Source organism: Trichomycterus rosablanca, chromosome 2 (genome assembly GCF_030014385.1).
Source record: "Trichomycterus rosablanca isolate fTriRos1 chromosome 2, fTriRos1.hap1, whole genome shotgun sequence".
Taxonomy (NCBI): Eukaryota; Metazoa; Chordata; class Actinopteri; order Siluriformes; family Trichomycteridae; genus Trichomycterus; species Trichomycterus rosablanca.
In genome coordinates, this window is record NC_085989.1 from 15,763,287 (window position 1) to 15,788,539 (window position 25,253).

Genomic DNA, 25,253 nt, shown 5'->3' on the forward strand with positions numbered 1-25,253 from the left:
AAACAAGAACATTAATTAAAACCCCTTAAAATATTTTAGTATATTACAGAAAAAATACACATTCTATACATTGTGCATTAAGATAAATAAATACATAAAAACCTATAATATTAAGTTAACTTTAACTACTAGTGCTTAGAACTAATGTAAAAAAGTATTATAACATTAATAATAATTATAACAATAATAATTCATATTTAAAAAATTGAAATAAAAATATCAAATGAAAAAATAATGTAACCTGAATCTTAAAACAGTTTTAATATATTAAATTATAACACATTATAAATGTATTATTTCATATATCTGCTAAAACTAATATTAATAATAAGAAGAATACATTGTAATTATAATAATTAAAATAATTATAAACGCCTACTCGGAGACATTTGATACAACCACTGTGTATTACACGTCTCTGAGCTAGCTGTGGTTGTGCATTTTTTTCAGGGACTGAAGGCTCTGGTAGACTCAAAGTCTGACAGACATTTGGGCTTGATGCCTTTGCTGTTGTAGTAATCAACCACTTGATTGGGCACCTCTGCCAGCACACTTTTAGCCAGCGCCGCGGGAGAGGCCTGTGAAAAAGACAAGAGGAGAAAGTCAGAGCTGAGGAAGGAAAATCTATTATTTTGCATTGTTACTACATTCACTGTCCATTTTATCAGCTCCACTGACCATATAGAAGCACTTTGTAGTTCTACAATTACTGACTGTAGTCCATCTGTTTTTCTACATACTTTTTTAGCCTGCTTTCACCCTGTTCTTTAATGAACCCCCACAGGACCACCACAGAGCAGGTATTATTTAGGTGGTGGATCGTTCTCAGCACTGCAGTGACACTGACATGGTGGTGGTGTGTTAGTGTGTGTTGTGCTGGTATGAGTGGATCAGACACAGCAGCGCTGCTGGAGTTTTTAAACACCTCACTGTCACTGCTAGACTGAGAATAGTCCACCAACCAAAAATATCCAGCCAACAGCGCCCCGTGGGCAGCGTCCTGTGACCACTGATGAAGGTCTAGAAGATGACCAACTCAAACAGCAGCAATAGATGAGCGATCGTCTCTGACTTTACATCTACAAGGTGGACCAACTAGGTAGGAGTGTCTAAGTGGACACGGTATTTAAAAACTCCAGCAGTGCTGCTGTGTCTGATCCACTCATACCAGCACAACACACACCAACACACCATCACCATGTCAGTGTCACTGCAGTGCTGAGAATGACCCACCACCTAAATAATACCTGCTCTGTAGTGGTCCTGTGGGGGTCCTGACCACTGAAGAACAGGGTGAAAGCAGGCTAAAAAGTATGTAAAGAAACAGATGGACTACAGTCTTTAATTGCAGAACTATAAAGTGCTTCTATATGGTAAGTGAAGCTGATAAAATGGACAGTGAGTGTAGTTTTAATGTTATGGCTGATCATAGGTAGGTGTAACTCTCATTTCACTCCGTCTGCACAACAAGTACAGTAAAAATAAACATACATGTACTGGAAAGGGAGCCAACTGATACACACACTCAAAGCCTCTAGCACCAGCATTCCGAGTGATCTTCAGAACTCAGAAGTGTGTGATATTATTAAACTGCGTGAGACTTCACAAGTTAACCTAAAGTGGTTCATTTTTAAGTTGTATTCCTCTCCAATAACAGAAAGCTAAAGTACTGTGGCATTTTGTGCTTTTGAAGCCTAATGGACTTTTCAAAGGCAAGGTTAAGGTCACAAAGAAAAAAGCAAAGAGCACCGAAGCAGAAAAATAAATAACTGTAAGACATGTAAGAGTGCGGTCTGTTCAGGACAGTGGCTGTTGACAAATAGGTTCAGACATATGGGTGGGTTTAGATTGCCTGTCTAGGCGTGTTTGTGTTAGAAAAGTGCCACAGTGTGGTTGTTCTGCTCCTAATGACATGCCACATTCAATTAAACACACCATAGCTTTCTCTGATACAAAGCACCACGGTAAATGAGAAAAAGTGGCAGATTCATCAAAGCTTTCCAGCTTTATGCCAGATTCAGAGTATGGTTGGCCATGTAATTACTATAAGAGCAAAGCCACGCACACATAATGCACAAGAGAATGCAGTGTGCAGCATTGGAAATGAGCTACTTTACATTTAATTTATATAGCACATCAGTTTAGATATGTAGTAAATCAAGACTCCATTGTTGAGGTAGGACTCCATTATAATGCACTTGAGAGTTAATACAGTAACAAGAAAATGTTTTGGAACTGCTTGGGTTTATGCTATAAAAATGTGGTGACCTTAATATTTGTGCAAATCAAACTATAATCATACACAATATACTGTATATTCCGGCTGAACTAATCACAGTAATACACCATGTATGTATATATATATACACACAGGCATAACATTATGACCACCTTTCTAATATTGTGTTGTTCCCCCTTTTGCTGCCAAAACAGCCCTGACCCATCAAGGCATGGACTCCACTAGACCCCTGAAGGTGTGCTGTGGTATCTGGCACCAAGATGTTAGCAGCAGATCCTTTAACTCCTGTAAGTTGCGAGGTGGGGCCTCCATGGATCGGACTTGTTTGTCCAGCACATCCCACAGATGCTCGATTGGATTGAGATCTGGGAAATTTGGAGGCCAAGTCAACACCACAACTGGTTGTTGTGCTCCTCAAACCATTCCTGAACCATTTTTGCTTTGTGGCAGGGCGCATTATCCTGCTGAAAGAGGCCACAGCTATCAGGGAATACCGTTTCAATGAAAGGGTGTACATGGTCTGCAACAATGCTTAGGTATGTAGTACGTGTCAAAGTAACATCCACATGGATGGCAGGACCCAAGGTTTTCCAGCAGAACATTGCCCAAAGCATCACACTGCCTCCGCCGACTTGCCTTCTTCCCATAGTGCATCCTGGTGCCATGTGTTCCCCAGGTAAGTGACGCACATGCATTTGGCCATCCACGTGATGTAAATAAACATGATTCATCAGACCAGGCCACCTTCTTCCATTGCTCCGGGGTCCAGTTCCGATGCTCACGTGCCCATTGTTGGTGTTTGCGGTGGTGGACAGGGGTCAGCATGGGCACCCTGACTGGTCTGCGGCTATGCAGCCCCATACGCAACAAACTGCGATGCACTGTGTATTCTGACACCTTTCTATCAGAACCAGCATTACCTTCTTCAGCAGTTTGAGCTACAGTAGCTCGTCTGTTGGATCGGACCACACGGGCCAGCCATCGCTCCCCACGAGCATCAATGAGCCTTGGCCGCCCATGACCCTGTCGTCGGTTTTTCACTGTTCCTTCCTTGGACCACTTTTGATAGATACTGACCACTGCAGACCGGGAACATCCCACAAGAGCTGCAGTCTTGGAGATGCTCTGACCCAGTCGTCTAGCCCAGTGGTCCCCGACCACCGGGCTATTTATTACAGAAAGAATGAATAATTAGAGATCGCTAGAAAAGCAGTTGTCTTATTGTTACCCCTAGGTGGGTGCAGCATCTTGTTGCAGTGAAAACAGCTCATTTTACATTATTTGTGAGCAATATTATTAAATAATAATAAATATTATTAAATCCTCCCTTCCCCGCTGGTCCGTGAAATTATATCTTAAATTAAACTGGTCCATGGTGCAAAAAAGGTTGGGAAACGCTGGTCCAGCCATCACAATTTGGCCCTTGTCAAACTCACTCACATCCTTACGCTTGTCCATTTTTCCTGCTTCTAACACATCAACTTTGAGGATAAAATGTTCACTTGCTGCCTAATATATCCCACCCACTAACAGGTACCGTGATGAAGAGATAATCAGTGTTATTCACTTCACCTGTCAGTGGTCATAATGTTATGCCTTGTCGGTGTCGGTGTATACACAATCAGGAAAAAGCATTTTAAGGTCAGGCGCTAATGTTAGGATGAGAATTCCTAGCTTGAAATGGATGTGTCAATTCATCTCAAATGTGTTCAGTGAAGCTGATGTCTGAGCTCTTTGCCACATCATGTTTCTCCACATCAAACCTGTGAACCATGTGTTTATGAGCCTGGCTTTACGCACAGGAGCACAGCCATGCTGAAACAGAAAAAGCTCTTTCCCAAACTGTCACAAAGGCATTTGTAAGCATATAACTTATTTTATATAATTGAATTTACAAAGTGTTATTAGCAATAGGAGTGACTAAAACACCTGAACTTAAATCATTAGGAGGGGAGTCCTTATCTTATGGCCACATGGTATAAGTTAGCATGCATATGTCTGATTTACAGTTGTTTTTGCTGTACTGTCCTCAGGCATTTATTACATATTTACCAAACAATCTGCCAAACAACTTATAACATTTTGTAACTGACTTGAAAGTCTGTGGCACAAAACAGACAGACTTGCTTTATAGTAGGCCAGCTTTGAAATTTTTTGGACCTTGATGGAGCAGCTGTAAAGCTGGTAGCCAGCAAATATATTGCTATTAAACTTACGCTAGTTGGTTTACAGTTGTAAAACATAGACAGACACACCGATCAACCATAACATTATGACCACCTCCTTGTTTCTACACTCACTGTCCATTTTATCAGCTCCACTTATCATATAGATGCACTTTGTAGTTCTACAATTACTGACTGTAGTTCATCTGTTTCTCCACATGCTTTGTTAGCCCCCTTTTATGCTATTCTTCAATGGTCAGGACCCCAACAGGACCACTACAGAGCATATATTATTTAGGTGGTGGATCATTCTCAGCACTGCAGTGACACTGACATGGTGGTGGTGTGTTGGTGTGTGTTGTGCTGGTATGAGTGGATAAGACACAGCAATGTTCATGGAGTTTTTAAACACCTCACTGTCACTGCTGGACTGAGAATAGTCCACCAACCAAAAATATCCAGCCAACAGCGCCCCTTGGGCAGCAACCTGTGACCACTGATGAAGGTCTAAAAGATGACCAACTCAAACAGTAGCAATAGATGAGCGATCATCTCTGACTTTACATCTACAAGGTGGACCAACTAGGTAGGAGTGTCTAATAGAGTGGACAGTGAGTGGACACAGTATTTAAAAACTCCGGAAGCGCTGCTGTGTCTGATCCACTCATACCAGCACAACACACACTAACACACCACCACCATGTCATTGTCACTGCAGTGCTGAGAATCATCCACCACCTAAATAATACCTGCTCTGTGGTGGTGCTGTGGGGGTTCTAACCATTGAAGAACAGGGTGAAAGGGGGCTAACAAAGCATGCAGAAAAACAGATGGACTACAGTCAGTAATTGTAGAACTACAAAGTGCTTCTATATGGTAAGTGGAGCTGATAAAATGGACAGTGAGTGTAGAAACAAGGAGGTGGTTTTAATGTTATGGTTGATCGGTGTATGTCACACTTAAGATCAATTAAAACACACCATCCAATTAGTTTTTACTAATTAATAATATGACTTCTGCCCTTTGACCTCAGCACTATACAACCAGAATTATCATAAAGATGTTTTAACAATGTTTTTCTCTATTTCTCACCTTTTCTCTCAATCTAATTGTTTTTAATTCCTCAATTGTATTTGAGCTATCATGTGCCCCTTTTAAAACACGTGCAGTTGATGACCACTTATTTTCTCCTGCCAGAGGCGGGGTCTCACAGAGAGCTGTCTTGCATACATATACACATGCTGTGTTCTTTTGTGAGTTCCCTGCTCCTTGTGCAAGTGTCTCAACCAACAAGAAGTGTCTACATTACCAATTGTGTCTGTTGGATGCCTGGTGAGGTCAATAGCACAGGTAAACTCAAACCTATTACAACGGGTCAGCTATGTTTTGCATTGACAACACTTACATGTTTGAAGTTTCTGAAGGGCACAAACTGTACAATGTCTCGAAGCACGGGCTCTCCTTTGGGGGATCGCAGAATGCCATCATCACCATCCAGCATCTGCATGTCACTGAAGTCTGCACTTCCTATGCCCACGATGATGACGGACATCGGAAGGTGGGAGGCATGAACAATAGCTTCTCGTGTGTCTGCCATGTCTGTTATCACACCATCCGTCAGGATCAAAAGAATGAAATACTCCTAATGAGGAAGAGTCAGCCAGTCAACACACAGACAGAATATCACTTTTATGTTAAATCATACGTTTGTTTTCTTAGATCTATTTCATGGCTGTGTAGACCTCCTGGATACCCTTTAAACTCATTCACCTCAAACTGGAAACTAAGTTTGTATTATATCCATTGTTGTTCATTGTTAGCACTCACTCACCCTCACTCACTTTCTTAACTGTTTATCCAGTCAGGTTCACGGGGGAGTGCTGGAGTCTATCCCAGCTTTTCAATGGGCGCAAGGCACCCAGTAACACCCTGGACGGGGCACCAGTCCATCGCAGGGCAGACACACCCATACACACACCCATTCACCTATAAAGCAATTCAGCGTCTCCAATTAATCTGACTGCATGTCTTTTGACTGTGGGAGGAAACTGGAGTTCCCGGAGGAAACCAACACATTTATATGTTACATTTAATACATTTAAATGTAGCTGTAATTTTTTTCATTAATGGGTGATAATATAAAATTATAGGTAAGTCAAACTTTAACCTTTGTAAGGCTGACTTATAAGACGCCAAAGGTTTTTCTTATAAAACCACAAAAATAATTAGTGTAAAAAAGTGAGCTGTGGAAGATTTTAATTAAATGCATAAAATGCATAAGAAGCATAGGCATTTTTAAATGGCACAGCTTGTCTTTTTCTGCTTTTAATCATTTATTAATTTATTCATTCATTCCCAAATTGATTTCAACCAGTCATCAGTTTTTTTGGTAAGGCAGACTTAATGGAAAACTGTAAAGTAGATAACGTTAAAATCACAAAATGCCTGATTTCATCTGTTAAGCATGGTGGAAGAATAATCTAGGTTTCTTTTTCTGCCTCATGTCATTGACATGCAATAATAAGGAAAACTAAGTTCAAAGTAATGCATATACAGTGTATCACAAAAGTGAGTACACCCCTCCCATTTCTGCAGATATTTAAGTATATCTTTTCATGGGACAACACTGACAAAATGACACTTTGACACAATGAAAAGTAGTCTGTGTGCAGCTTATATAACAGTGTAAATTTATTCTTCCCTCAAAATAACTCAATATACAGCCATTAATGTCTAAACCACCGGCAACAAAAGTGAGTACACCCCTAAGAGACTACACCCCTAAATGTCCAAATTGAGCACTGCTTGTCATTTTCCCTCCAAAATGTCATGTGACTCGTTAGTGTTACTAGGTCTCAGGTGTGCATAGGGAGCAGGTGTGTTCAATTTAGTAGTACAGCTCTCACACTCTCTCATACTGGTCACTGAAAGTTCCAACATGGCACCTCATGGCAAAGAACTCTCTGAGGATCTTAAAAGACGAATTGTTGCGCTACATGAAGATGGCCAAGGCTACAAGAAGATTGCCAACACCCTGAAACTGAGCTGCAGCACAGTGGCCAAGATCATCCAGCGTTTTAAAAGAGCAGGGTCCACTCAGAACAGACCTCGCGTCGGTCGTCCAAAGAAGCTGAGTGCACGTGCTCAGCGTCACATCCAACTGCTGTCTTTGAAAGATAGGCGCAGGAGTGCTGTCAGCATTGCTGCAGAGATTGAAAAGGTGGGGGGTCAGCCTGTCAGTGCTCAGACCATACGCCGCACACTACATCAAATTGGTCTGCATGGCTGTCACCCCAGAAGGAAGCCTCTTCTGAAGTCTCTACACAAGAAAGCCCACAAACAGTTTGCTGAAGACATGTCAACAAAGGACATGGATAACTGGAACCATGTCCTATGGTCTGATGAGACCAAGATTAACTTGTTTGGTTCAGATGGTCTCAAGCATGTGTGGCGGCAATCAGGTGAGGAGTACAAAGATAAGTGTGTCATGCCTACAGTCAAGCATGGTGGTGGGAATGCCATGGTCTGGGGCTGCATGAGTGCAGCAGGTGTTGGGGAGTTACATTTCATTGAGGGACACATGAACTCCAATATGTACTGTGAAATACTGAAGCAGAGCATGATCCCCTCCCTCCGGAAACTCGGTCGCAGGGCAGTGTTCCAGCATGATAATGACCCCAAACACACCTCTAAGACGACCACTGCTTTATTGAAGAGGCTGAGGGTAAAGGTGATGGACTGGCCAAGCATGTCTCCAGACCTAAACCCAATAGAACATCTTTGGGGCATCCTCAAGCGGAAGGTGGAGGAGCGCAAAGTCTCGAATATCCGCCAGCTCCGTGATGTCGTCATGGAGGAGTGGAAAAGCATTCCAGTGGCAACCTGTGAAGCTCTGGTAAACTCCATGCCCAGGAGAGTTAAGGCAGTTCTGGGAAATAATGGTGGCCACACAAAATATTGACACTTCAGGAACTTTCACTAAGGGGTGTACTCACTTTTGTTGCCGGTGGTTTAGACATTAATGGCTGTATATTGAGTTATTTTGAGGGAAGAATAAATTGACACTGTTATATAAGCTGCACACAGACTACTTTTTATTGTGTCAAAGTGTCATTTTGTCAGTGTTGTCCCATGAAAAGATATACTTAAATATCTGCAGAAATGTGAGGGGTGTACTCACTTTTGTGATACACTGTATATTGTTTATCAGTTATCAGTGATATTCTGGGTGAAAAATGATTGAACTGTTTTGAAGATGATTTAGAAAGTAGTAAAGCTAACACTTTGATACTGGGAAATTCATTTCAACTAATGGCTTTATTAAAAGCTTTATTAATTTAGTAATGTTACTTGTAAGAAACATCAAATGTTTGATGATCCAACAACACAATGTCCTAGAACACTTAAGTAAATAAATAACTGGAACTGTGCGTCAATTCATTAAAAACATAAAAAATACAATTATTATTATTGAATAAACATCATTTGGTTTTTTACTTGCATTTGTCTAAAAAATCATCTGAAACTTAATCCCAGAAAGACAGAGCTGTTGCTTATTCCTGGAGGTCAATCTCCAACCCAAGACCTATGCTGCGTCCAAAATCGCATACTTCCATACTCAATAGTACGCGAAAGCAGTACGCCAGAGCGGTTAGTATGTCCGAATACGTAGTATACATAAAAAGGTACACGAGAAGTACCGGGATGACCTACTTCTTGGGCAGTCATGTTTGAGTATGCAAATGATGCACACTTTCGGTCCACTAATATATCCCATAATTCAACTGGAGCTGCGTAGGCGTTCGAAGCGGAAGAAGAAACAAGAAATATGGCGGAAAACGGAGAGTCCTCTGTTTACAAGTGTAAGTAAAATAAACAAAATAAAAATGTTATTATTGCGTACAACCCTAAATAACGTTATGATTAGCGCAAAAAGACGATAAATATCCGAAATTTCGGTGAGTGGGGCTTGTAATGAGTAAGTGGTCTGTAACTATGGTGATATTATGTCATCACGTCCTCATGTCATCACTTGACGTTGGTAAGATGTTGGACGTAGTACGTAGGGGTGTTGCGTGCATACTGCACACTTCTGTACTTAAAGTCCTCCAATCTAAAATGTACTCTGTAAGTATAAGATTTCGGACGCAGCTCTAGTCATCTCTCTTGATGACTTCCAGATCAGACAATCTGATAATGTAAGGAGCCTTGATGTTGTCCTGGATAACCAGCTGACCTTCTTTCTTCATGTAGCCAACATGACAAGACCGTGCCGGTTCCTCCTCTACAACATCAAAAAGATTCGTCCCTTTCTCTTCATGGAAGCTACCCAGATTCTTGTCCAGTCACTTGGAATCTCATGATTAGAATACTGCGACTCCCTCCTGGCAGGTGCTCATTCAAAATGCAGCTGCCTGGTTTTTAACCAACCTAAACGCTGCCACATCACCCCACTGCTGTGTTCTCTGCACTGGCTTCCTGTGGCTGCACGCATTCAGCCACAAATAGACCAGCTCCAAACTACCTTTGTGGGCTAATAAAACCCCGCTCTGTAGCACGCAACCTCCGAGCCACTAGTCTCGCTCGACTTGATCCTCCACCCAGAACTCAAGGAAGACAAGCATCAAAGTTCTTCTCTGTACTGGCACCCAAGTGGTGGAACGAACTTCCTCTGTCTGACCGAACATCTGAGTCTTCCACTGTCTTCAAAAGTGATTAAAATCCCACCTCTTTACTAAGCACTTAATCTGACATGTACTTACTTACTAATACACTTGGTTCCAACAGGGTTTTAGCAGATTTGTGTTCTTGGACTGTTGTTTACTTAAACTAGAGTAAGGTAATGTTCACTATGGAAGCACATCTGTAAGTCACTCTGGATAAGAGCGTCTGCTAAATGCAGAAAATGTAAATGTAAAAAAAATACACACCATGGCCTCCTTGGTGTGCATTTCCTCAGAGGCGGAGTTGGCTACTTTCTGAATGATTGGTGCAATGTTGGTGGGGCCATAAAGCTGGATCTTAGGAAGACAGTTCTGATAAGCCTCCACAACACCTTGAATACCTAAAATAAAACAAAGCAACAAAATATCTGTTGCAAAGCATTGCACGTCACCTGGCTTTACATCTCTACACCCAATTATAACTACAAAATGACAAAGAGGGCACAGAGGGCACTTGTTTGTGATGAATTATGATGGGAAATAACCTTAGTGTATGACTGCAAGAAAAATAAAATCAATAACACTGTGAGCAAGGCTAAACATTCCTCACCTATATGAGCATGTGATATTCTAACATCTTACAGTTTTGGTCACATGCTGGGGGATGGAGGCTAAAATTATTCAGACTGAACTCTTACCAGCACACTCTGGGTTGTCCTCATCAAAGTTCACTGCAAAATCATGTGAAACCTAAAGAGAAGGACCCATTGGATTAGTCATCAAATTATCTCACAATTGTACATATTTCTTCTTTACAGCTTTGTTCTTAAACATTAGAAATCAAAAACAAATTGTGATCTTAGTATTCCTAAGTCCCTCATTTGGATTCTTCTCATGTCAGTGTCTCAATTAGACAATAGGAGCCAAGCTTCAAATCCAAGACCTGAAAGACTTAAGATCTATTGGAAGATCTATAGTAATCTCCACAATAACTGGTTAGGGTGGCTTATTATGCTAGCCCACCACTGGTAACATCCTCATTCAAATCTCAGCAGTGCTATCACGAAGCCCTGCAATGGATTGGCTCTCAATGGCCAATGTTTCCCATCGGAAGTGGACCTGACCATATATAGTCTTCTATTATGCTAGCCCACCAATGCTGATCTCAGGGTTCAGGTGTCTACATACAGACATGATAGCCTGTGTCTAAAGGGGGAGGGGTGGCCAAGGCCCTGCAATGGATTGGCATTCTCTTACTGCACTGCACCTATTGATTCCTAGAAAACCAGGCTTTTTAAGGAAAAAAAAACAGATACTATTTTGTATTAGCTGACAATATAACTTGGTTCTATTCCAAGGTAATAAAGTGTTTAGCAAAGTGGCATCATTGAAGATCTGAAGACTGTAGATTTGAATGCTGCTACAATGCTGATACAAATCTTCAACCATGATTCTTTAAGAAATCTGTGAGTCTCTAATTCTCCTCCTCACTTTGTGAAGAAGCAAAATACAGATCTGTGCCACTCAGGTGGCGCAGCAGTAAAACACACTAGCACACCAGAGCTGGGATTTCGAATGCATCATATCGAATCTCAGCTCTGCCATCCGGCTGGACTAGGCGGTAACATGAACAACGATTGGCTGCTGTTCAGGGATGGGAAAGTCGGAACAGGGCTCCTCATAACTGGTGCAATTACGACCTCTGCTGGCTGATTGCACAGAGTTGGGGAATAATGCTGAGCAGGGTGTGGCTCTCCGTGCACATGGCTGATCCGCATATAAACTCGCCTTGTGTGGGTGAAAAGAGGCAGTCGGTATTGCACACGTGTCAGTTGTGAAGCTCCTCAGTTAGCAGTGGAGGGTTGTATCAGTAGAGGTGAAGTGTAACGCAACCAGGGTAATTGGATACGACTAGATTATGGGAGAAAATTGGGCGGGGTAATCGGAGAAAGAGAGGAAATAAAATACACATTTGTTCTCTTCAAGGCAGGTTCATTACAGCATTATTTTTAGCCCTGTAGTTACTTCCTTTAAGGTGGATGGGGTATTTACAGTTGCTTATTTCTTTTTATAGCAACTGTCCTACTTATAAATTTGGACTCTTTGTTCAGGAGTTTCTACACATGACTTAGTTTAATTTTGTTCATATATATACACATACACCGATAAGCCATAACATTAAAACCACCTCTTGTTTCTACACACATTGTCCATTTTATCGGCTTCACTTACCATATAGGAGCACTTCGTAGTTCTACAATTACTGACTGTAGTCCATCTGTTTCTCCGCATGCTTTTTTAGCCTGCTTTCACCCTTTTTTAAATAATCAGGACTCTCACAGGACCACTACAGAGCAGGTATTATTTGGGTGGTGGGTCATTCTCAGCACTGCACTGACACTGACATGGTGGTGGTGTGTTAGTGTGTGTTGTGCTGGTATGAGTGGATCAGACACAGCAATTCTGATGGAGTTTTTAAACACCTCACTGTCACTGCTGGACTGAGAATAGTCCACCAACCAAAAATATCCAGCCAACAGCGACCCGTGGGCAGCGTCCTGTGACCACTGATGAAGGTCTAGAAGATGACCAACTCAAACAGCAGTAATAGATGAGTGATCGTCTCTGACTTTACATCTCCAAGGTGGACCAGCTAGGTAGGAGTGTCTAATAGAGTGGACAGTGAGTGGACACGGTATTTAAAAACTCCAGCAGCGCTGCTGTGTCTGATCCACTTATACCAGCACAACACACACTAACACACCACCACCATGTCAGTGTCACTGTAGTGCTGAGAATGATCCACCACCTAAATAATACCTGCTCTGTAGTGGTCCTGTGGGGGTCCTGACCATTGAAAAACAGGGTGAAAGCAGTTTAAAAAGCATGTAGAGAAACAGATGGACTACAGTCAGTAAATGTAGAACTTCAAAGTGCTCCTACATGGTAAGTGGAGCTGATAAAATGGACAGTGAGTGTAGAAACAAGGAGGTGGTTTTAACGTTATGGCTGATCAACTTTGAAGTTCGTTCTTCAAGCTGTGATGTCTTCAATCTTTGATGTCCTATTTATTAAACTGGCTGTTTATGCCAATTACTCTATAATGTTTAAGTGATGAGTGTCTGTGTGTGAACAGACTTTTAGTCCAGCATGACACATAGGGTGAAGTCAGTCATTTTAAGATTGATTTAAATTCAGGGCCTATGCAATGATCCCATAATGGTTTATGCATAAAAATTGCAACACCCCTGTTTAGTTATTTCAAATACAGCTTTTGAGGCATATCCAATCACATTCATGCTAATATAGGAACACTGACTGGAGCATTTCTACCAATCAGACGAGCTTACCTTGCAGGACGTAGATTAGTGACATAAGTCGATGATTACAGTAAGATGGTCTCAGACTTTCATGAATAATTTAAAAGTCTCCTGCTGTGCAGGTGATTTTCAGAGCACTCAGATTGTCATGGAAGCTTAATGTGTTACTTTAGGATCTTACGGTGCTCTATGCACTCTGTCAGGTTACAGCGTTTCTTTCAGAACAAGACCAAAAGCAAGACTAATGAGCTCTTTCTTGAGCCCTCCTGAGAGCTTTAGTGACCTCAGAGCCAGACAGGGTGTTAAGAGAAGAACACGAGAAACAATTCAGTCTTTATACAGAGTATTATACTCATCAAAGCCTCAGACTTACACAAAATGTGTATTCTGTGGTTTTGAACCAATCTAAAGCAATAATTAATTAAGCAAGAACACAATGTACAGGGCTTTGTATGACACTTAATGATATATACAAGGGCTAGCATCGATCCGATACTCTGTATCGGTCCGATATTGGCCCAAATCACTGGATTGGATATTGGAAGGGAAAAAAACGTGTAGTCTGATCTGATACTGTTGCTTAATGTAAAAAACACAATGAAAATAAGGCCATTCAGAAATTAAAACACACTGATCTACTTAAACTTTTAGCATTTTTAAAAATCATCTACAGTACTACTGCCAAATCTAAAAACACGGTGTGTCGTCCAATGTGTCTACAAGTGAAAGATGTGGATGTCAATCAAATGTGATGGATCAATTAGAAATGACGCACAGTTTGGTTGAGATTTTCCGTTAAAGTTCTGTCATGTTTTTAGATTATTAAAAACCAAAGCGTGCTTATTAAAAAAACCTTGCTGGATTTTGAAGAGGACATCTGTGGCTAAACGGGAAACGGTGTAGTTTGTTTTATTTCATAACACTAATAGATTAATCGTTGAGGATGTGAGAGATCTCCAAGCCGGGACAAGATAGATACATTTGTTTGTTTTTTATTATTTAATTGTTTCATTTTTATTGTTTATAAATAATATTTTTTATTATTTATTTTATAATTTTTTCGCTGCCTCTTCAAGGTGTAGACTTGATAGTTGACAGATCTAGAATTTTATATTGAAATTATAATTAATTTGTTAAATACAGATAAAGTTGCACTTTAAATTTTATTTTTAATGTTTGTATGGTGCTGTTAAACATGCCCAAAATGCTGCTAAATGTTCTGTGTGTAAAAGTTAAAATAAAAACAGCAGTTTTACAGATACTCAATTTGGATCGAGCCAGCCCTAATATATACGTGTTGTAAATGTAAGCAAGACAATAGGCAAGATGACCTTTTTAACGAACTAAATATTTAATATTTATATATATATAAGATTTAGTCTTTACCTGGAGTGAGTATTAACTATACATTTAACCTTGATTAAAATAGCTAGTATGCCTTTTCTTAGTAATCTACAAAGGTAGATCATGGTTTGTAAATGCACTTGTCATGAATCAAGCCTCCTTGTGCTCTTGGAGCCATGTTTACATGACACACCCCTCTCTCCAGGAGCACACCTTGGAGAAGGTTTGTTTAGGCTGTCAAGCCTATGCCACCTCTCTTCTGATTGGACTGAGGCCAATGAACCACAGCTGCTCCTCATTTTAGATGAAATGCTGAAGGTATTTAAGGGAGCAGCTGTGGGTCATTTTGACTTCTCATGATTTTGATTCGAGGCTCATGTTGGTTTGTCTTGTCACGATTACAAAGCTTTTGATTTTGTCTTGTTCGTTCATGTTCAGAAGTCTTGTTAAGTGTTAGTCTTGTTCATGTTCTTTGTTAGCACGTGTTAGCATTAGCATAGGTTTCATGTTTTATGTATGTTTAGATTAGTGTTAGCATTTAGTTTAGCATTGTTCATGTTTAGATTAGCGTTAGCATTAGCATAAAGCTTAGTTCATGTATGTGTTCATTTTGTGAACCTGTATTGTCTTGTTTCTTTTGTTATTATTAAATATCTTTTGTTATACAGCTCTGTGTGTGTCCACCCCCTCTTGTCTTGTCTAGCCCAAATATGTTACAGCAGTACATGAATTTTGTACTGGAACTGTTTGTTAATGAAGAAAAAAATCATAGACCCTTAGGTCCTTGTAATCTCAGACTGGTCCATTGAACCAATATAGCAACACGGTACACAAATCGTTGGTATTATTTGTTCATACAGGCAAAATAATTTATCCACCCATGCAATATAAATCATAATTACTGTATATTCTACTCTGAAATACAGTAAACAACATTGTATATTTAATTTTCATAATAACATCCAATAGCCAAACATAAAAGGTTTGAATGTGCTTTTTTGTCAGTATCTGTTGATGCATGCTCAATAATCCAGGTACACAAATCCACAAAGTTGAATCAGTTCATCTGGACACAAGTTTGTTGTAGAGATACGTTTCGTCACTCAATCCGAATGACTTCTTCAGTCTGAGCTGGTGTTGAATACCCCAACCTTCTATGCAGTTGATTTTCATCTTCTATGTTGGGCCATCCGTTTCTCCAGTGGCTGTTTAGTTTCCCCGATGTACAGTTCCCTGCCCATTGCATAACAATGGAACCGGTGATCAGGTCCATATGTAATTCACAATGACCATTAATTACAATGGCCATGTCTGTCTTTCACACATGATTGGTTCAGATATGTGGAAGACACCTGTGTTAAAATAAAATCAGAGGAAGTACCACATTTCACGGACCACATCAACTCAGTGGACAAACACATCAAGATCACAAGGGAGGATGCAAGCAACAACGTTTTAGCCTTCTTAGACTGTGAAATTGCTAGTAAAGATGGGGGACGTTTGAAAGTAAATGTGTACCGCAAACCAACACACACGGACCAGTACTTAAGGTTTGACTCCCATCATCCATTGGAGCACAAACTAGGAGTCATCAGGACGCTGCACCACCGGGCGAACAGCATCCCCACAGACACTATGGCCAAGGATAGAGAGAAATCTCATGTCAAAAAAGGCCCTGGGTGAATGTGGTTATCCCAACTGGGCATTCAGAAAAAGCGGGAAAAATGCCCAAACACAGCTCCAGTGGATCGAAGGGAGGAGAAGAACAACCGCGGGCTAAGCGCAAACCAGTGGTGATTCCGTATGTGGCGGGAGTATCGGAACAATTAAGACGGATATTCTGCAAACACTGTGTTTCAGTTGCTTTCAAACCCCAGAACACGCTACGCCAGAAATTAGTTCACCCTAAGGACCGGGTTCCTCGACACAAACAGAGTAACGTAGTGTATGCTGTTAGGTGCCAGGAGGATTGTCGGGAACTGTACATCGGGGAAACTAAACAGCCACTGGTGAAACGGATGGCCCAACATAGAAGATCGACCTCTTCTGGCCAGGACTCCGCGGTTTATACCCACCTGCAAGCCAGCGGCCACTCATTTAATGATGAAGATGTGCAGATCCTTGACAAGGAGGAACGCTGGTTTGAACGTGGAGTCAAAGAGGCCATTTACGTGAAGAGGGAACGACCATCCCTAAACCGGGGAGGGGGCCTGAGAGTACATCTCTCACCATCATACAACGCCGTGATAGGAGCTTTACCCCAATCATGTGTGAAAGACACACATGGCCATTGTAATTAATGGTCATTGTGAATTGTTCCATTGTTATGCAATGGGCAGTGATCGGTCGTTATGCAAATCAACTGCATATAAGGTTGGGGTATTCAACACCAGCTCAGACTGAAGAAGTCATCCGGATTGAGTGACGAAACGTATCTCTACAACAAGATTCAACTTTGTGGGTTTTTTGTCAGTAATTAAATAATGAATTCTTGCTCTACATGATAAAAATTTAGAGGAAAATGTAAGGTTATCTGTCCATGAGCTAAACCTGAGGCATTGGCAACTATGCTGCAGGACAAATACTTAAAATACTAAAACAAGTCAACATCTAAATGGCTGAAGGTGTGGCCTAGTCAAAGTCTTGCAGTAATAGAGATGCTGTGACGGACTAAAAACAAGCAATTCATGCCCATAAACCTATCACCGTATGTGATAAGGTAGAGGGGACTAAAATTCCTCCAGAATGATATGAAAGACTAATATGAAATAATAGACAACCTCCAACCACTGATTACATTTAGGGAACAGCTAGTTTAATATGGGTGTAGGATAGCTGTTTTTATAACAAATGATGGTTATTCTAATGCTAAAATGCTGCATTAGTAAAATCACACAGATTTACCATCTTAAAGTCAGTGAAATGTTAATAAAGGTGCAGGCCGGACTGTAATGCAGTGAAATTTTAAAAAGCAGACTTACTTTAAAGTCAGGTGGGATCTGTGCTCCAAATCCAAAGGCTGGAAACATTTTATCACTGAAATGAGATTGAGCAGGTCCACATAATTAATCATAGTGAGATCAGAAAGATACATGTGAGTAGGCAATGTATGCAATCAGTAAAGGTCAAATGTAATTGGTTTAATGCTTGAATGATACACTCAGTACAGCAATGATTTGACCAAATAAGTGACCAAAAACTTCTAACAGACAGTGAGTAGGGGTAAGGTCTGATCCCAGGTCCCCAGCAACCTGGTGTTTTACAGCACCCCCAGTATCATTTGCATAATCATTCTGACATCTAAAGACAAAATCCCATTGCTATTCATGTATTTCTTAAATCTTACCTAGTAGCTATATGTACAGTAGATAAATGTACCAAGTTATGTACAACCCCAAATAAAAAAAAAATTGGGATGGTATGGAAAATGCAAATAAAAAAAAAATGCAGTGTTCATTACATTTACTTTGACTTTTATTTGATTGAAGACAGTTTGAACCTGAGATATTTCATGTTTTGTCTGCTTGACTTAATTTCATTTGTTAATATACCTCCATTCCTGCATTTCAGGCCTCCAACACATTCCAAAAAAAGTTGGAGGATCTCCAGTTTGTCAACAAATGTGTGAGAAAATGATTGAAATGTTTAAAAACCATGTACCTCAAAGAAAGATTGGAAGGGATTTGCATATTTCTCCCTCTACAGTGCATAATAAACCATTCAAGGAATCAGAAGGAATTTCAGTGCGTAAAGGCCAAGGGCGCAAGCTTAAGCTGAACGCTCGTGATCTTCGATCCCTCTGACGGCACTGCATCAAGAACCGCCACTCAACAATAGCTGATATAACCACATGGGTGAGGGATTACTTTGGCAAACCTTTATCAAGCACTACAATACAGAGTTACATGCACAAATGCCACTTAAAACTTTACTGTGCAAAAAAGAAGCCTTATGTTAACCATGTCCAGAAGCGGCGTCAACTTCTCTGGGCACAGAGACATCTAGGATGGACCATCACACAGATGTGGTCAGATGAATCAGCATTTCAGGTCTTTTTTTGGAAAAAATGAACGCCGTGTGCTCCGGACCAAAGAGGAAAAGGACCATCCAGACTGTTATCAGCAACAAGTCCAAAAGCCAGGGTCTGTCATGGTATGGGGCTGTGTCAATGCCCTTGGCAAAGGTCATTTACACTTCTGTGATGGCAGCATTAATGCTGAAAAGTACATTGAGATCTTAGAGCAACATATGCTTCCTTCAAGACGTCATCTTTTCCATGGACGTTCATGCATTTTTCAACAAGACAATGCAATGCACACATTACAAAGGCATGGCTGCGGAAGAAGATGGTACGGGTACAGGACCGGCCTTCCTGCAGTCCTGACCTGTCCCCAAGAGAGAATGTGTGGAGAATTTAGAAACGAAAAATGAGACAACGACGACCCCGTACTGTTGCACATTTTAAGACAGGAAGAATGAGACAAAATAAAAGCTAAAACACTAAATCACTTGGTCTCCTTGGTGCCAAAACGTCTTTTAAGTGTGGTGAGAAGGAATGGCAACGTTACAAAGTGGTAAATGCTTTACTGTCCCAACTTTTTTTGGAATGTGTTGCAGGCCTGAAATGCAGGAATGGCTGTTTATTAATAAATGAAATGAAGTTGAGCAGATAAAGCATGAAATATCTCAGGTTCATCCTGTCTGCAATCAAATAAAAGTCAAAGTAAATGTAAGAAATCAGTTTGTGGTAAAGATGATATGGTCTATATTGTAAAATACTGGACTCTTTATTATGAGCACCATACAAGCACTGAAGGTACCCATCTTTTACTGTAAGTCACCAAGTGTTTTGTGTCATAAATTCCACAAACTACTAAAAATATTTCAACTAGATTGTGGTCTATTTTGACATGATTGCATTACGTAACATCAGCAGATTTGTCAGCTTCACTTTCATGCTGTGAATGTCCTGGTCTACCACATACCAGAGGTGCTTTATTGGATTTACACCTGAAACTGGAACGGTACACTAAACTCATTTTTTACTGGCACTATAAAGAAATAAACATGGTCAGCAACATTACACAGATGCAATACTCCTGTGCTATTTAAATGTTGCTTGGCTGCTATTAAGGGGTCCAATATGTACTGCAAAAACATTTTCTGCACCATTACACAGTCAACAGTAGCTTAATTTGTTGAAGGCTGGGGTTATAAATTCATGTTGTTTACACACAATCCTGAACCTACTATGTGCATCTAGCTGCAAAAATAAATATCTGCCATACCAGGCAATGCTTTTTTAATCTTCAGCTTTGTAGTTTCAGTAACCCTATTCCTATTGTAACCACAGATTCCTATTCTTGGCTAACAGGAGTGGAACACAATGTGGTCTCCTGTTGTAACTGATCTGCCTCAGAATTCAATATGTTCTCCATTCACAGATGTTTTTTTTATCACCAGTGAGTTCTTATTTAAGTAACTGAAGTGCTCGTCAGCTTGAAAAAGGCTATTATCCTCTGTCCTGTCACCATAGCTCCATATGAATGACCATGCTTTTGAAATGGAATGTCTAACAAGCTCATGGACAGGTGGGCGTACAGTGAATCATGTAGGTCCAACAAAAAAGGAATTGGATTTAATATTAATTAAAGACAAAGTCCACAAAAATATTTTCTACCCATTATAGTTTGACCCTTATCTGTATAATGTTTTGCATATTTCAGCATCATGATTGACTGAATGGATAATTACATGACTAAGCAGATGTACAGGTGTTTACATGTCTGTAAATAAGGCAATATACACCTTCCTAATATTGTGTTGGTCCCCCTATTGCTGCCAAAACAGCCCTGACCCGTCGACGCATAGACTCCACTAGACCCCTGAAGGTGTGCTGTGGTATCTGGCACCAAGATGTTAGCAGCGGATCCTTTTACTCCTGTAAGTTGTGAGGTGGGGCCTCCATGGATCGGATCTTGTTTGTCCAGCACATCCCACAGACGCTTGATTAGATAAAGATCTGGGGGATTTCAAGGCCAAGTCAACGCCTCAAACTTGTTGTTGTGCTCCTCAAACCATTCCTGAACCATTTTTGCTTTGTGGCAGGGCGCATTATCCTGCTGAAAGAGGCCACAGCCATCAGGGAATACTGTTTCAGTGAAAGGGTGTACATGGTCTGCAACAATGCTTAGGTAAGTGGTAACATCCACATGGATGGCAGAACCCAGGGTTTCCCAGCAGAACATTGCCCAAAGCATCACACTGCCTCTGTCGGCTTGCCTTCTTCCCATAGTGCATCCTGGTGCCATGTGTTCACCAGGTAAGTAACGCACACGCACCCGGCCATCCACGTAATGTAAAAGAAAACATCATTCATCAGACCAGGCCACCTTCTTCCATTGCTCTGTGGTCTAGTTTTGATGCTCACGTGCCCATTGTTGGCGCTGTCGGCGGTGGACAGGGGTCAGTATGGGCATCCTAACTGGTCTGAGGCTATGCAGCCCCATACGCAACAAACTGTGATGCACTGTGTATTCTGACACCTTTCTATCAGAACCAGCATTAACTTCTTCAGCAATTTGAGCTACAGTAGCTCGTCTGTTGGATCGGACCACACGGGCCAGCCTTTGCTCCCCACGTACATCAATGAGCCTTGGCCACCCATGACCCTGTTGCTGGTTTACCACTGTTCCTTCCTTGGACCACTTTTGATAGATACTGACCACTGCAGACCGGGAACACCCCAAGAGCTGCAGTTTTGAAGATCCATTACAATATGGCCCTTGTCAAACTGAATCAAATCCTTACGCTTGCCCAATTTCCTACTTCTAACACATCAACTTTAAGGATAAAATGTTCACTTGATGCCTAATATATCCCACCCACTAACAGGTGCCGTAATGAAGAGATAATCAGTGTTATTCACTTCACCTGTCATAATGTTATGCCTCGTCGGTGTATATTTAAATAGTTTTGCACAGCTTTATGACATCATGACTATTTGCTTGGATTAGCTGATCTACAGATAAACTGAATTACCTGTCATAGTCTTGGCAGATTTCGCCCACAGCGACCAGGGCTTTGAGGTACTCGTTTGGCTGATAGGGGTGAATGTAGTGTAGGGAACAGCTGTTCCGTGGGTCACCATTTGAAGCAGTGAAATCAATGGCCACCTACAAAAGATGCAGTCAGCATTACTGATGCTAATTACTGCTTATTAAAAACACCACACTAACAACGGTCCAAGAATTATGAGTCAGTAGAATGTAGACTGGAGGTGGAGAGTAAGAGGGCAACTGATCAACCATTTCTTTTAAATAATAATATACATTTATAACTAGTTACTTACTGTAAACTGGATCTGACAACCTCCCATTATATAATCCAGAAATGAGTGCATCTTTATAATCTGAAAGGAGGGAAGGACAGCCACATACATTAGAAAAAAGGTCTATTATATCTAGATTCTATTATATCTAGAATCTCTTTAAAAATGACACTGAATAAGCCGTCCTTTTACCTTGCACTGAGTCAGCATCACAACACCAGAGTTTCTGTAGTTCTTCTTCTTTACTTGATACTTGGGATTGATGCATTCCCATTGCATCTGGATAATAAACAAGCAAAATGAAAACCACAATTATTTATCTCTTGTCAGTTTGCCCTTTTGTGAATTATATAACATAATTAGGTTGTGTACTTTTCCCTGGATTTCATTCCATTAATCATGTTGTTCAAATGACCTTATAACCCTTTCTAGATTGATGAATAGCAACAGTTGTTCTTCTAAGGTCATGGCTGATGTCCTTTCTTAGAGGAATGATGCAAACACATACCCGAGCGCTTCAGAATGTCATGCATCCCTCTGGCTCAGTACTGAGCCTAGCCCTTGGGGACTCCATTTCCCAGGGTACCTTGGGTGATCATATGACCTCTAGCAAGCAGTCGGCAACCTATCCCAGATCAGCCTCACCCGATTACTAATTGTTTTCACCTGTTTCTTAGTCTATTTAAGCAGTTTGCTTTGTTCAGTTGCGAAGTATCGTCTCTGTTTCACAGTGCGTACCAAGCCTTATTATTGCTTTTGGTACTTTCTGGTTTTTGACTTTTGGCCTTCTTTCCGACTTTGTCTTTGGATTCATTTTTTTTTGTGTATGTTTGTTTGGTTATCGACCGTTTGCTTGTTTCTGACTACTCCTTTGGACTGTGATTTTGTAATAAACCTTTTTTTAATATATATATATATATATATATATATATATATATATATATATATACAGTATATATACAGTATATACAGTATATATATATATTTCTTTATGCATTTTCTCCCCTTTTTCTCCCTTTTTAGTGAATCAAATTGCCCGATTGCATCATGCTTCCTCTCCACCAATGCCAATCCCTGCTCTGATTGAGGAGAACAAAACTAACCCACGCCCCCTCTGACACGTGGGCAGCATGCCGTATGCATCTTATCACCTACACTTTGACTAGTGCAGTGCAGCTCAGCGTTGTGTACGGAAAGACACACCCTGAGAGCACTCTTTTCTCATCTCTGTGCAGGCGTTCTTCAATGGTCAGGACCCCCACAGGACCACCACAGAGCAGGTATTATTTGGGTGTTGGATCATTCTCAGCACTGCAGTGACACTGACATGGTGGTGGTGTGTTAGTGTGTGTTGTGCTGGTATGAGTGGATCAGACATAGCAGCGCTGCTGGAGTTTTTAAATACTGTGTCCACTCACTGTCCACTCTATTAGACACTCATACCAGCACAACACACACTAACACACCACCACCACTATGTCAGTATCCAACACCCAAATAATACCTACTCTGTAGTGGTCATGGGAGAGTCCTGATCATTAAAGAACAGCATGAAAGGGGGCTAACAAAGCATGCAGAGAAATAGATGGACTATAGTCAGTAATTGTAGAACTACAAAGTGATTCTATATGGTAAGTGGAGCTGATAAAATGGACAGTGAGTGTAGAAACAAGGAGGTGGTTTTAATGTTATGGCTGATTGGTGTATATTTAAAACAGTTTTTCCTATAAGGCAGGGCACCTCCACCACTTATAAACCAAACCATATGACTTGGTGTGTTCACCAGTGTGTTCAATACGTGCATCAGTTTTTATCATCAAGATGAATACCTGGTGGCAAATTATGCTAGCCTATTGCCACAATACATGTTTTGTTCAGGGGTAGGTCAGTCATGAGTGCTTCACATGGACACAGAAAGAACAAAACCACTTGTTGTTAGATTGAGTAGCAAATGCACTGTCCATGGTCGCTGTTCCACCTAGCACTCGCTCTCTCTAGCTTCAGGTCATATTTTTTCCAGAGTTTGTCCTACCCCTTGCTCTCTTATTTTTCTCGGTACTGCTCTATTTGAGCAGCAGGGAGACAGATTTTTTTACACATTCAGTTAATTTCACCTTTGTTTCTTTTCACTTCCCAGAATAGAGAAATCACACTTTGTTTACTCTCAGCTCACTTTACTTACATCTGCAGTATATATTTACCCTGAAATTTACCCTAACATACACTGTATCTTTAGGTCATACACTTAGTGCTCAACCATCTTGTGTTTGTCTGGTGCAATTTAGTGTCTAATCTAAGACCTAAAATACCCCAGAAGTTTAGATACAGACAGCTCTGGTGCAGCCTGCCAAAGCTGTTGCTCTGATTGTACTGGTGTCAGCATAATACTGGCACTTAAGGGCGTAGTAGCCTAGAGGTTAAGATACTGGATTCGTAATCAGAAGGTCACTGGTTCGAACCCCACCACTGCTTGGTTGCTGCTGTTGGGCACTTGAGCAAGGCCCTTAACACTTAATTGCTTGAACTGTATGCTGTCACAATAAAACCATCTGCTAAATGCCGTAAATGTAGTTCTACTTTTTGGGTCGCCATTCTAGGCGCTGGTTGAAGACCTTTGCTCTACACCAGCACACCATTGAATGTTTAGTGCAAAATTTATCGTGCATTGGTTGACATCCATTACACTACCCCTGAATAATCCAGCTAAAAGTAAATATTCCTAGGTTGCTAAGCTAACAGCAAAGATAAATAATTAATATTCAGCTAACATTGGGATTTACTGATTATCAAATGAGATAGGCCATGTGCTGTTCTTCCAAATTCATTCACCAGTTAGAAATAAAGTAAATCAAACATAGTTCGTTGACGAGGTTAAAATAGACGTCTTTCCTGTAAAACAGTTCTCAGATTGCAGTGATTGAATAAGACATGACACTGTAGTACATTATATGATAATGGATATATCTGACAGTGTATAGATTTCATGGAATGCGTGTGGGTTTGTTTACTGTTCTCTGATATAAGATTGCATTGTCGCTAATGCACTTCAGGCTGTCAAAATATTCCATAGGAATCATCCATCAGACTTGAGCAAGCAAAGCTTGAAAGCTACTTCCTCTTTCGATTTTCTGCTGTCTTACTGCTGATAACACTGTGCTGAACAAGAATTCACAGTGATGTAGCAGAGAGAAA

At 40.7% G+C, this 25,253-nt stretch overlaps 1 protein-coding gene across 1 annotated transcript in view; it reads right to left on the reverse strand.

The window, feature by feature from the left end:
• Positions 1 to 314: 314 nt before the first annotated feature.
• cpne4b (copine IVb) overlaps positions 315 to 25,253 on the reverse strand; it is a 54,657-nt gene continuing 29,718 nt past the window's right edge. The window contains exons 7-14 of the mRNA XM_062990228.1: positions 22,254 to 22,340; positions 22,083 to 22,142; positions 21,773 to 21,906; positions 17,713 to 17,767; positions 10,766 to 10,817; positions 10,335 to 10,468; positions 5,810 to 6,046; positions 315 to 578 (exon numbers count right to left, since the gene is read on the reverse strand). Coding sequence (XP_062846298.1) covers positions 447 to 578; positions 5,810 to 6,046; positions 10,335 to 10,468; positions 10,766 to 10,817; positions 17,713 to 17,767; positions 21,773 to 21,906; positions 22,083 to 22,142; positions 22,254 to 22,340 — 891 coding nt within the window. The 3' untranslated portion in view covers positions 315 to 446. The remainder of the gene's footprint in view (positions 579 to 5,809; positions 6,047 to 10,334; positions 10,469 to 10,765; positions 10,818 to 17,712; positions 17,768 to 21,772; positions 21,907 to 22,082; positions 22,143 to 22,253; positions 22,341 to 25,253) is intronic.